The following is a 12872-nucleotide window of genomic DNA, read 5'->3' on the forward strand; positions in this document are numbered from 1 at the left end:
ATATAATTGTTTAGTGGTCATTAAATGATCAATCATTAAATAATAATAATAATCTCAACCCCCACCCACACACACACACCTTGTTCATAATTAATCAAAAAATATATAAAAATTGCAATACTATTGCAATGTCCAAATCGCAAAAGGCTGTAATTTTCTTTCTCCTTTTTTTGAGCAAATCTTAAACATTAGTGTCTCATTTTTCAAGTGTTGAAAGAGACATTACAGAGCAAAATCTGTTCCCAAATTCTCACTATTCATATTGTGACTGCAATATTCAGAATATAATCAAAATAAAGGGATAAAGGGAAGCACCTTACTTGTGCAATGTAAGCTCATAATGAGCAGGAACATATATAGGCTTTATTCTCCCCACTGTTTTTTGATGTGGAAACTTGTAATATTCAGAAAAAAATATAGTTATATTTTATATTTTTCCTCAGTATCATGCAGCTCTACCTTGTTCACAAGAGTTTCCGTGGAAACCGGGGGGGCAGGAGCAGCGTCCGTGGACGGGTTCGCAGGATCCTCCGTTAACGCAGGCGCAGGTCTGATTGCAGCCGTCGCCGTAGAAACCGGGCATGCACTCTGCAAAGGAGGAAGGATATCAACGTTATAACTTTTTGTTTTTACATGTAAAACAGAATCTACACAGGTAAACATGGCCTGCAATGTATTTATTTGGACAAAGTGTGGGCAAATGAATCTTCTAATACAGAACTTGCATTAGGACTGGGCAATAAATGTCATGATAACCTTAAGAACTTCTTCCAATATCAATATATATCACAATATTTGTTTAGGTGTGAAAAATCACGTGTTAAATTGTGTAGTTGATGTTTATCCCATTGGACTGCATGGTAATGGGAAGTCAAACTGGAACATCTGGGTCATTTTCAGCTGGCGTTCTCAAGGATTTCACAAATCATTCTGGGAGAAATCTGACTCAGTAATGCTTTGTGTTGTTTATTTAGACAACAACATTGAGTATTGTGTATTGTGAGAGCTGGAAGGGCATTAAAGGGTTACAGAGGTGAACGAGGGCAGGAACAGGTTTTTATCTTTCACCTCAGAACGAGTTCAGAGTCTGTAAACTTTGACCTGTAAGAACTACGATTATAACTGCTGAACATGTTCTGCAAACGCATTCTGCAACAAATTACAGGCTCCTCACAGCTGGTGACTGTTTCAAACTAAAGAGAGATAGAGAGGACAGAAAGACAGACAGACAGACAGGATGTGTGTGTGTGTGTGTGTGTGTGTGTGTGTGTGTGTGTTTATTTATTTATTTATTTTATTTATTTATATAGCCCTTTATCACAAGCATGTCTCAGAGGGCTTTACAGAGAGTGTGTCTAGCTAGGTCTAACTAAACACAATCAGTGGTAAACAAAATTTTGTAGGACAGCATGATGAAAAACACAAGGTAGGTAGGAGCAGATTTAGCGAGACAAACAATCTACCTATTCTATACAGCCTAACCTACCCGGCACCCCAGCCTTAGACCCTAAATGCACACAAGGAAAAACTCCCAAGAAAAAATTTGGAAGAAACCTTGGGTGGGCTGAGGCAGATAGGGATCCCCCCCCGGGACGGCTTAACGTGCAATAGGTGCCGGGCAAAACATTGACAGAGTCATGGGCAACAATGATGACAAGAGAAAACAGAGAGAGACAAAAGAAGGGGAGGAGCATGCGGCGGTGGGGGGGGGGGCTGAGGCCAGCAGTAAAGGAGCGAGGGCAGCAGCGTCCAGGAGGGAGCAGCGGAAAGGAAGGGCAAGGCAGCACTGACGACGAAGAGCCAGGGCAGCACCCGTCACTGCCAGGTAGAACACTGACCTGGAGTCAGAGAGGAGGAGAGAGAGGAAGCCGCGTACACACACACAACACACCCAGACACACACACACACGTAAAGAAGAAGGGGGGAAACAGCTGCAAACAGAACACACAGGGTCAGAGACACACGGGGGGCAGCAGCATCAGGGATGTGGAAGGGACCGAGGCCGGCGCTGACGACCACTGGACTGCACCGGAGTCTGAAGGGGGGAGAGAGTAAGGGGAGAAGCAGCAGCAGCAGAACACAAGACAGGCACGTTGGGTGGGAGCAGGACCAAGGCCGGCGCCAACGACCGGCGGGAGCGACACCTGTCCACTGGCAGGTGGAGCACTGGACCGGAGTCTGAGGAAGGGGAGAGAAGACAGCTGCACACAGAACACACGGAGTCAGAGCACATCGGGTGGGAGCGGCAGCAGGGATGGGACTATGGCATGCACTGGCGACCACTGCACTGCACCGGAGTCTGAGAAAGGGGGAGGAGACAGGTACACACAAAGACAGCGAACACACGGAGAGAGATCCAGGTGGGAGCAGCGTTAGGGATGGGACTAAGGCCAGCACCGAAGACCATCAGGGTCAGAGGAATCTGAGAAAGGGAGGAGAAAACCAGCCGCGCACACACACACACACACACACAGAGCTGTGCAGAAGCAGCACAAGACCCAGACGTATTTGGGCACAGACACGCTCATACAGACAGCAGATAGGAAGTGATTAGACACAGTGTAGCCAGAGGGCATCCCTATGCTTATGTTCCCAACGGCAAATTTCTATATAAATACTATCTAGGCTAGGGTAAGAGAGAAGACTGTGACGAGCCCAGGCCAGCGGTGCTAAGGTAGGTCGTAAGATTGCGAGAAAAGATAGGTTTTGAGTCTAGATTTGAGGATTTCGACAGAATTAGCTTCCCTGACTGTAAGAGGTAGCTGGTTCCAGAGATAGGGAGCTCGGTAGGAGAAAGCTCTACTGTCTGCTGATTTTTTCTTGATTCTAGGGACAATAAGGTAGCCAGCGTCCTGCGAACGGAGGGCACGAGATGGAATATAAGGGATGATGAGGTCGGATAGATATGATGGTGCAAGCCCATGTAACGATTTATAAGCTAACAGAAGCACCTTAAAGTCAGAAGTGTGTGTGTGTCCAGATGAGGCTACTGATTACCTTGGCTGCAGTTCTCCCCTCTCCATCCAGCATCACACACACAGCCATCTGCAGCACAGACGGACAGACGCATAAAGACGTGGTTTTCTAAATGTGCTGAAAACCACAAAACATTGCAGACACGCAACACGTGCAACAGTAGAACACGCTTCAAAAGTAAAATCACCAACATCACAAGCAACCAACACTAAGAACAAGGGTCACAGTCACAGCACCCAGATAAAGGACAGAACAAATATTCCTGTATCCCTGGAATCAATTTCCAAACGTCTGTAACCTCAATTTTTAAACATCTCTTAGAAAACAGGATATTACCACTGTGCTGTCTGACTAGTCCTGTGCCAAGATGAAAATTTTATAGTGCAATTATCTTGACCAAAATTATCTCGATACACGACATGATAGTTACTAAAAAGATGAAAACTTTAAAAATAGTACTGTAATATGCTTCAATTACTTAAAAACGAATTTATCATATCAATCACAAGATATTTTGGCCTTTTTCTTTAAAAAACAAAATTATAGAAGCTTATAGAAACTGTTAGGAGAGTTTTAAACAACACAAATAAAAATCCAAATGACAGCATCTAAAATAAATAAAGTTAAATGAGCCTCAAATAAAGCGCTGCTGGCCTGCATCCACTCTAACTCAGTCAGCAACATGAATATAACAATTTATTGGAGCGCTTCTCCGTTTATGGAAAATTAAACATCAGTGATGACAGACGAGAGCCGGTTATCACGGTGATCACGGTAATAAATACTGGTGCCGATGTCATAACCGTTGTTTTTTACGGTGATATATAGTAATACCGGTTATTGTCCGATCCCTGTCCCAAACACCTGAGTCCTGGTTCTCCGGCTCAACACTCACTGGCAGTACAGACTCCATGGGTGCCGCAGGCTGGCGGTCGGCACCGCAGGGTGTCACAGGCAGCACCCTGCCAGCCCTCCTGGCACCGACAGCGTCCGTCCACACAGTCCCCGTTCCCGCTGCAGTCCGCCGGCCGGCAGCGCCGCTGGTGGACGCACAGGATGGTGGAGACGGGCCGGGCACAGCGCCACCTACTGTCCGGGACACTGAGAAGGGAGGAAGAGGAGAGAGGAGGAGGGGAGAGGAGGGGAGAGGAGAGGAGAGGAGGAGAGGAGGGGAGAGAGGAGAGGAGAGAGGAGGAGAGGGAGAGGAGAGGAGAGGAGGAGAGGAGGGGAGAGAGGAGAGTAGATGCGAGAGGAGAGGAAGGGAGAGGAGGGGAGAGGAGTGGAGAGGAAGGGAGAGGAGTGGAGAGGGAGAGGAGAGGAGAGGAGGAGAGAGGAGGAGGAGAGGAGAGGAGATGAGAGGAGATGAGAGGAGAGGAGGGGAGAGGAGGGGAGATGAGAGGAGATGAGAGGAGAGGAGGGGAGAGGAGGGGAGATGAGAGGAGAGGAGGAGGGGAGAGGAGGGGAGAGGAGTGGAGAGGAGGGGAGAGGAGTGGAGAGGGAGAGGAGAGGAGAGGAGGAGAGAGGAGGAGGAGGAGAGGAGAGGAGAGGAAATGAGAGGAGATGAGAGGAGAGGAGGAGGGGAGAGGAGAGGAGGGGAGAGGAGTGGAGAGGAGGGGAGAGGAGTGGAGAGGGAGAGGAGAGGAGAGGAGAGGAGGAGAGAGGAGGAGGAGGAGGAGAGGAGAGGAGATGAGAGGAGAGGAGGGGAGCAGAGGAGAGGAGAGGAGAGTGGGGGAAGGAGAGGAGAGGAGAGGAGAGGAGAGTGGGGGAAGGAGAGGAGAGGAGAGGAGAGGAGAGTGGGGGAAGGAGAGGAGAGGAGAAAGGAGAGGAGAGGAGAGAAGAGGAGAGGTGGGGAGGGGAGAGGGGAGGAGAGGAGAGGAGGGGAGGAGAGGAGGAGAGGAGAGGAGAGGAGGAGAGGAGGAGAGGAGAGGAGAGGAGAGGAGAGAGGAGGAGAGAGGAGGAGAGGAGAGAGGAGAGGAGAGGAGAGTGGGGGAAGGAGGGGAGGGGAGAGGAGAGGAGAGGAGAGGAGAGGAGAGGGAGAGGAGAGGAGAGGAGAGGAGGGGAGGGGAGGAGGAGAGTGGGGGAAGGAGAGGAGAGGAGGGGAGAGGAGAGGAGAGGAGAGGAGAGGAGAGGAGAGGAGAGGAGAGGGAGAGGAGAGGAGAGGAGAGGAGAGGAGAGGAGAGGGAGAGGAGAGGAGAGGAGAGGAGAGGAGAGGAGAGGAGAGGAGAGGGAGAGGAGAGGAGAGGAGGGGAGGGGAGGAGGAGAGTGGGAGAAGGACATTCAGGTGAAGATGAATCAGAATCACTTAAAGCAGCATCAGACGTCCTCTCAGTATAAATCAGTACGGCTGCAGCAGAGAAGAGCGTCCCATCCCCGCTAACCGAGACCTTGAAGATTCGTCGTCTTTGCCAAAATGAATTCCATGTGTCGCGTATCATCACTGGCAGTGTGTCTGTTTCTCTCTCTTCCTCTGTTTCTCCTACTTGGCTGCTCCGGCTCCAATAAATGTCAACATGGCGGCGACCGTAAACACAATCTGCAGGCTTCAAAACAGCCCTTCAGAAGCCAGTGGGTGACATCACACTCACTACAGCCATAACTTTTTCTAGTCTATGGTTTCATCAAAATCTGATCTGAAATATCTGAAATATTGCATGTGACAGACAAACAAACAAATGAACCAACCACCCAACTAACAGAAGGAGACTGTTGTGGGTGGAAACTAACATACACTACCAGTCAAAAGTCACCACATTTTTCTTTATTTTCACTATTTTCCACATTTTAGAATAATAGTTAAGACATCAAAACTATGAAATAACACAAATGGAATTATGCAGCGACCAAAAAAGTGTCAAACAAATCAAAACTATCTTATATTTTAGATTCTTTAAAGCAGCCGCCCTTTGCCTTGATGGAAAGGCAAAGGCTTTGGAAAGAAATTCATACATAGGATCAACTTCATTATTTATATTTGTCTAAGAAACTCATTTCAAGCATTTAAGCAGAAGCCTTTAGATCAAAATGGCTTTAAGAGAATGAAACACAGAACATTCAGTCAGGTGGGTCCAGACTGTTGACTGGTGGTGTATAAATGAACTAACTAACTAAAGACTTCAGCCAACGTGTGTGATGAAATCAGAATCACTTTATTTGAGGTTAATTGGCTCACCAGTGGTCAGAGGGGTAGCTGGCCAATGAGCCGTTCCTCACATAGGTGGAAGACCCGCCTCCGTCCAGATTGATAGCGTTCACCACTCCATACTTCTTCAGGAACTCTGCCACCTCCCAAAGATTCATACTGTTCAAAACAACACAGTCAAATATAGATAAACATGGAGAAGTGGGTAAAAAAACAGGCAGGCAGCAGATTCCCATCCAAACCACATATTCTAGATACTCAGTAAAATCTAAATATGAATTTTCTTTTTTTGTTAGGCTGTCCCTTCCTTTCTTCCTCTTTCATCCCTTATTTTTAAGATTTCTTTTCATAGCACTTTTCACTCACATGATTATTTCAGGGTCACAGGAATACTGTCAGGGTGCTGTGACCTCTGACCCTTGACCTCTTTACTATTGGTTGCTTGTTATGTTGGTGATCTAGGAACTGAAGCTAATTCTACTGCCGACTTCATTATAAGACACAGTAGATTAAGAGTGTCAGCTAAATAACTAAATTGCAAATGTAATGTAGACGACAAACCTTCAGGTATTACAGTACAGTACTGTAACAGAGACTTTAGTGTTGTGATACCAACTATGTTCATATCTAAAAATTCAACACTACTATGGTACGGCAAACGAGAAAAACAAGCAGTATCACAGACAAACAGCAGTCCAGAATGTGACTTTGTATATTCCAAACCTCCTTCTTCTTCTTCTTTTAAGGGTGTGATCACAGCTACGGTTCATTTTCTTTGGTCTATAAATAGTTGACTTTGTTGCATTTTTGCATTTGGATAATTTGGGTTCACACTGTCCAGTTACAAGCCAACCAGGGCTTGTAAACAAAAGTCACATGATGCACAAGCAGCTTGTTTACTGGACAGAGTTTTAACCTGTCAGCCTGCAGGTTAGAGATTTTGGAGTCAAATCAAATCTGATTCTAGCTCCTTTACCTTTATCTCAGCATGATGGACTTGTCTGTCTCTTCTTCTGTGGTGTTCATATCAGTCAAGAACACATGAAGAAACAGCTGAACATGAGCATCAGTCTAGACTGCGGTTTGCCCTCAGTTCATTTTGTCATGCTAGACTTTCCACGCAGGAGGAACTGCTGCCTGTCACATGTCAACATCCGTCTCTTTCTACCCATGAACTCTTGCATTTCGAAGCTGTTTCCTGTAGTTGCTGTAGATTACATTCTCACTCCTAACAAACCGCACCGCAGTTCTCTTGTTAGAGGACTGAGACTCTCGGTGCCGTTATTTGGTGCCACCAGAGTTCAAAGGTCATCGCTCTCACCTGGACAAACCAGCTGAACTGAAGGAGGAAACACTGCAGAGTTCAGAGAAACCGATCAGAACATGCTGGCTGTTGAACGCACCCCGACTATTCCACTTGCTTTCAGCTTGCAGAACATATTTGATGGAAGTATTGAACGTAAAATTAAATAAAATTAATTAAAATGCAATAATGAATTCGATTTTTCATTGTGACAAAACGCTAAGAGACTTGGTGCATGACTGAGCTGACAGGAAAGGACAACAGCTACCATTCAGCAAGAGAAAGCCTCTTAATAAATACTATAATAATAATAATGATGGTAATAATGGTGTGAAATGTATATAGTTTATCGTTTTGTACATTTTTATATTTTTATATTTGCATTCATATTTTCTAGTGCTGTTATCGATTTTAACTGCTAATTATACTGCTTGAATATTATGCTTATTGCCTATTGTCTATTGCTTATGTCTGAATATTGCACTATATGCAACTTTACTGTTATTGTTTTGTTTTTGTCTGTCTGCTATTTGCATCACACCAACTTACCAAGCTAAATTCCTTGTATGTGCATAATGTATTTGGTGATAATAATAAATCTGTATCTGAATCTGAATCTCTTCCAGCAGCCTCCTACAGCTTCGTGCTAAATGAACCCCGGGGGGAAAGCTGCTACTCACTGCTGTTATTCATGCAGGACAGAAGGTCAGTCTCCGCTCGGTCCGATAGTGTCGGACGGGCTGACCTGTAGCGGATTTATTGATCCGCTGTTGGCCTGATATTGAGCTGAGATACACAGGGAGGCAGCAGACACGGCCAGACATGTCAGCTTGTTGTGTTGCCACAGCCAGATCTTTAACACAAACACACTCTCCTCCAGGTCTGCAGGGTCACTGCATCGGGGTGCAGGGAGAGTCAGATCAATACAATTGATCGGTGAAGGTGGGGTGAGCCTGATGGTGTCGGTGCAGCTCACCCACTTCCCCTTTCTGAGGCTAAAATAGCGCTTCCCCCTTTCGCCGCAGCCCTATTCGTCACTTTTACGATCACTCTGTTGTTTTTCTCTCCCTCGTATTCCATTTCTATATATCTTTGTCTCTTTCACACCTCTTCCCTCCATCTTTTTTATCTTCCCATCCAACAGCATCACTCCATTATCTCACTGTATACTGCTCTCTCTCTCCTTCTGTGCAGCTTTCCATCTATCCACCTCTCTAAATCTTCTTATCTATTAATCCACAATCACTTCTCTACCTCTACAGCCATGTTTATTCTCTCCCATTTCACTTTTAAATCTGAAATTCCAATACAGTACGATGCAGTACAATACAATCGTCTGAGTTTCTGAACCAAGGATTCTCAGTCTGTGTGAACCTAACATGAGCTTGGCAAGGATTTTGAGGTTTTAACAAACTTGTCTGCATGGGTAAAACGTATTAACAGTGATGAAAAACAGGCATGTGTGTTGAGATATAATGGGCTATGAAGGTTACAAAACACTTACTTTACATCATCAGGTCAAATGATTTGCATGAATTTACAGCATCTTCATTTACATGAACAAATAACTTCTGAGTAAAATAAACCGCACACGCCTTTCTCCTCGTCTTCTGAGTCAGTGGTTAAATTGCTCAGGCATGTAACCTCAAACCCTGCATATTTAATTCCCTCTGGGGGGGCTTTGTATTCAGTCAAAGGCCTGTGAGTCACTTTAGATTAATGGCATAAATTATCATATTGTTTCCCCTCATCTGAACCTCTGTCTCTCTCCCTCTCTTACCCCCGCAGAGGGAAACTAACTTTCTCATCCAGTGGCTGCAGCCATTTAGAGGTTTAGAAGAACCACCAGACATTTTCATTATTTTACCAGAAACCAGATGTTCAGAAGAGAATAGGACTCCAAATGATGGTTGGTTACCGCTCAAGGAAAAGACCTGACCAGCCTCATCAAAGTATCAGCATTTTGGCTGGTGGAAATTTCCCATCTTAAGGACAGATCACAAGTTCAATCCCTGCAACAGCCAGTGACTATGTTTACATGCACACTAGTAACGTGATTATGGCCAATAATCAGAGTATGAGATTACTCCGATTAAGATGTTTACATGACTCGGCAATTCCTTTAAATCCCGTTCACATGCTACTTGTGGTTATTCGGTTTGCAGAGTTGTGGGTAGTTTCTAAATCCGTCCCGTCACTTTATACTTCTGTTGTCGCTCCATCAGCAAATTCGACCACAACAAGCCACAACTCTGCTGTTCTGCCATTTCAGATCTGCTGCTGCCATTTTTTAATCAGCCTATTCCAGCTGCAAAACGCCTCTTGTCCTCTTGACATTTTCGGGAGTCTTTTGGAAAGCCTGCATGATGTTTATCGATATGCGTGACATGTGACGTCTTCTTTGGTTCATGTGCAACTTGGTCAGAGTGGAAGAAATGCGATTAAGGTGTAAACATGCCTTTATAATGCGATTACTGATTATGGTTACTCTATGAGCAGAATCACATTAACATAATCAGTGTGGTATTTACATGGCTGCACCTTACTCACATTACTGCCTTAATCGCATTATAATTGGATTATTGGTGTAAACTTAGTCATTGTGTCCCTCAACAGCCTGTCGAAGTGCCCATGAGCAAGACTCTGACTCTGGATAACAGCATTTAGCTAAATGCCTAAACTCTAAAATGTCTCGTCTCTGTCGGTCTCTCACCCCCTCTGTTCGGTCTGTCCGTCGATATGGAACAGGATGACTTTCCCCTCGGCGTCGTGGCCCACCGCCGTCCGGCCCGACACCACGTCCACAAAATGGCGGAACACTCCTGTCAGAGAAGAGGAAACACATTTTGTGTTAAAAGTTCAGTACAGTAAAAGATCCGTGCAAGGCTTCTTCCATCAAACTAAATATATCTGTCTCAAATGGGAACGTGTATTTTATGGTCCTTAATGGAAAGACTTAAGAAGACCTACAGCTCTACTAGTGTGTATCTAGTGGAGCTGGGCGATATGGTTCAAATCAATATCACAATAATCATACAGATATTTTTTCGTTATAGATCAGGGTTCCCACACCTTCTTAAACATCAAATTCAAGGACTTTTCAAGGACTTTCCAGGCCCAATTCCCTCAAATTCAAGGACCCAACATGGCATAGTTTGAGTCACGGATCAAGGTTAATTACTGTTACAACACTGAGAATTTTTATAATGAGAACTAGCAGCTTTACAGAAGCTCTCAGACAACAATTAAAAAGAGAGAGAGGCTTGAATGTGTGAACACTTGTCAACAACTTCTCTAAATTCAAGCACTTTCAATGACCCATGTCTATTTATGTCTATTTTTAAAAACTTTCAAGGCCTTGATTTTTTTCCTTCAAATTCACAAACTTTCAAGGATTTCAAGGACCCGTGGGGACCTTGATAGATATATATCACAATACGGCTCACGTATGCAAAATCACATGTTAAATAAACGAATTAATCTTCATCCCATTGAACCAAATGGTAATGTTAGGTGTGATGTCAAACAAAACTGAAATTTTCAAATAATATTCCTACAATAACTAATTTTGTCAGTTTTTAAATAAAATGTGTTTGTTATCATCAGAATTGTGTGTCACGATATCCCAAAAATCACCATATCATCACCATATGATTCCACTGAAAGATTATAAACCATAATATTGAACTACAGCCCAGTCCTAGTATCTAGTATATCAGATCTAGTAGTTCTGTGTTTTTATTTCCAGGGAAGTGCTTGCTCTTTTCCAGCAGCACATGGCAGGACTGGTTGAACTGCGGTTGAACTGGACACAGGTGTGAATATGTGGAACTGTATGAATGTGAAGCAGCAGGGTGTGCTGGAAGAGAAAGTGACCTCAGTTGACTTTGCCTGGATAAATAAAGGTTTAAAAAAAATGTCACGCCCGTTCCCATCCACACCCGGAGCTTCCTAACTCTGGGGATTTGAACCACAGCTGCATGTATCATACGGTTCAGTAAACAGCGAGGTGTGGTTCGCTTCAGGTTGCATTGTGTCTTTACTGTGTTGAGGAAGCAATGGAAAAGTACCTATACTACTGCATATGCTCAGTTAATATGTAACCTTTGACCCATATTTATACCTTAAGTGCCTGAAACTCCAGAATACTGAATCTGCTTCACCGTTATAAGATTAAACTCTAAAGTAACATCTTGTGTGTTTCTCACCTGCCTGGAATGTGCAAATGCCCAAATCTCATAGAAAACACTGTCAAAAGAATAACTTGTTGTCTTCTAGAAGCTGTTCACCTCTTATTAAAGTCTCCTTAAAGTGCTACAATTATAATATCATTGGTTATTCAGTCTTGTTCATATGACCTTACACTTTTTGACCAATAGCTTTATTAGATTCTATCTGTATTAACACAATCATGAATATTCAACACTATAAAACTCTGTGTAATCGTCCAGATTTGAAGTTCCTTTCTCCCAAACTACAGATTGAATAAACTGTCAAACTGCCTCTCTCTCTCTCTCTCTCTCTCTCTCCTGAGTTTTCTTCCATAACTGGCAAATACAGCTATTTTAATTAAAGTCTTTACTGATTCGTAGACATGTAAACATTAGGTTTTGAGAACTAGCGGAGCACATCTGCACTCCTCAAAATCAAGTCCCTATAATTATCAGCCACAAGTTCCAAAAACGAACAAACAGCGTGCCAGAAGAGGGGAGCGACCGTTATCGAACGCTGTCTACAGCAGGAGGATGACTGCACAGAGTTTTATATTACGGCCTGGTGTTCATGCAAAGTCAAGGTTGAGTTCTGCATTATGCAAATAATGACACAGCAGTACTGGGAAACCTCTCTCCTCATTTATCTGATAGTGTGTGTGTGTTCCCATCCAGCAGTATGTGTGTATCAGTGGAAAAAAAAATTGAGTGTCAGATAGAGCAGCGAGTTTCATTCTTCTCACTGCCGATCAAACATGGCAGCTTTGTGTTTTGGAGTCATGTCAGGTCAATGTCAGCTTTCTGCATTATACATTATGCATCATGTGCAGCAGGACTCTGGGATATGGTTTCTCTTAATTACTGCTGATGTAAGGCTGCTCCACCAACCTGGCTGTGGTTAGGTTAACTGATCCTGGATCTGTTCCTGACGCTGATGTCTTCCTTGATTAATAGCGGTTGTTAGTTGTGTAACAACGTCCCGTTACAAACCCAGTGTGCCTGAACCATGTGCCATTCATTTCCTTTGGTACTTTACTTACAGGTTACAGTTTGTAACCTTGTTAACAGACTATATAAACACTGCACGTCAAAAGTTTTGGGAAACCTTGCCTTTCCTAAATTTTCAAAGTACTATTTGATTTTCTGTGTTATTTTTCAATGAAGAAGGAATAAAATGCCTGCAATGCATCCTAATACTTTGGATATATTTATTCAACACTCCGCTTAATTTTCATCAAAGTG

At 44.0% G+C, this 12872-nt stretch overlaps 1 protein-coding gene across 1 annotated transcript in view; it reads right to left on the bottom strand.

Annotated features, from left to right (window-relative positions):
- Positions 1-12872, bottom strand: part of LOC139923229 (N-acetylglucosamine-1-phosphodiester alpha-N-acetylglucosaminidase-like) — a 36977-nt gene that overhangs the window by 12641 nt on the left and 11464 nt on the right. The window contains exons 5-9 of the mRNA XM_071913953.2: positions 10133-10241; positions 6147-6275; positions 3873-4078; positions 2999-3046; positions 460-588 (exon numbers count right to left, since the gene is read on the bottom strand). Of these exons, the coding sequence (XP_071770054.2) occupies positions 460-588; positions 2999-3046; positions 3873-4078; positions 6147-6275; positions 10133-10241 (621 nt within the window). The remainder of the gene's footprint in view (positions 1-459; positions 589-2998; positions 3047-3872; positions 4079-6146; positions 6276-10132; positions 10242-12872) is intronic.

Source organism: Centroberyx gerrardi, chromosome 12, assembly GCF_048128805.1.
Source record: "Centroberyx gerrardi isolate f3 chromosome 12, fCenGer3.hap1.cur.20231027, whole genome shotgun sequence".
Classification (NCBI taxonomy): Eukaryota; Metazoa; Chordata; class Actinopteri; order Beryciformes; family Berycidae; genus Centroberyx; species Centroberyx gerrardi.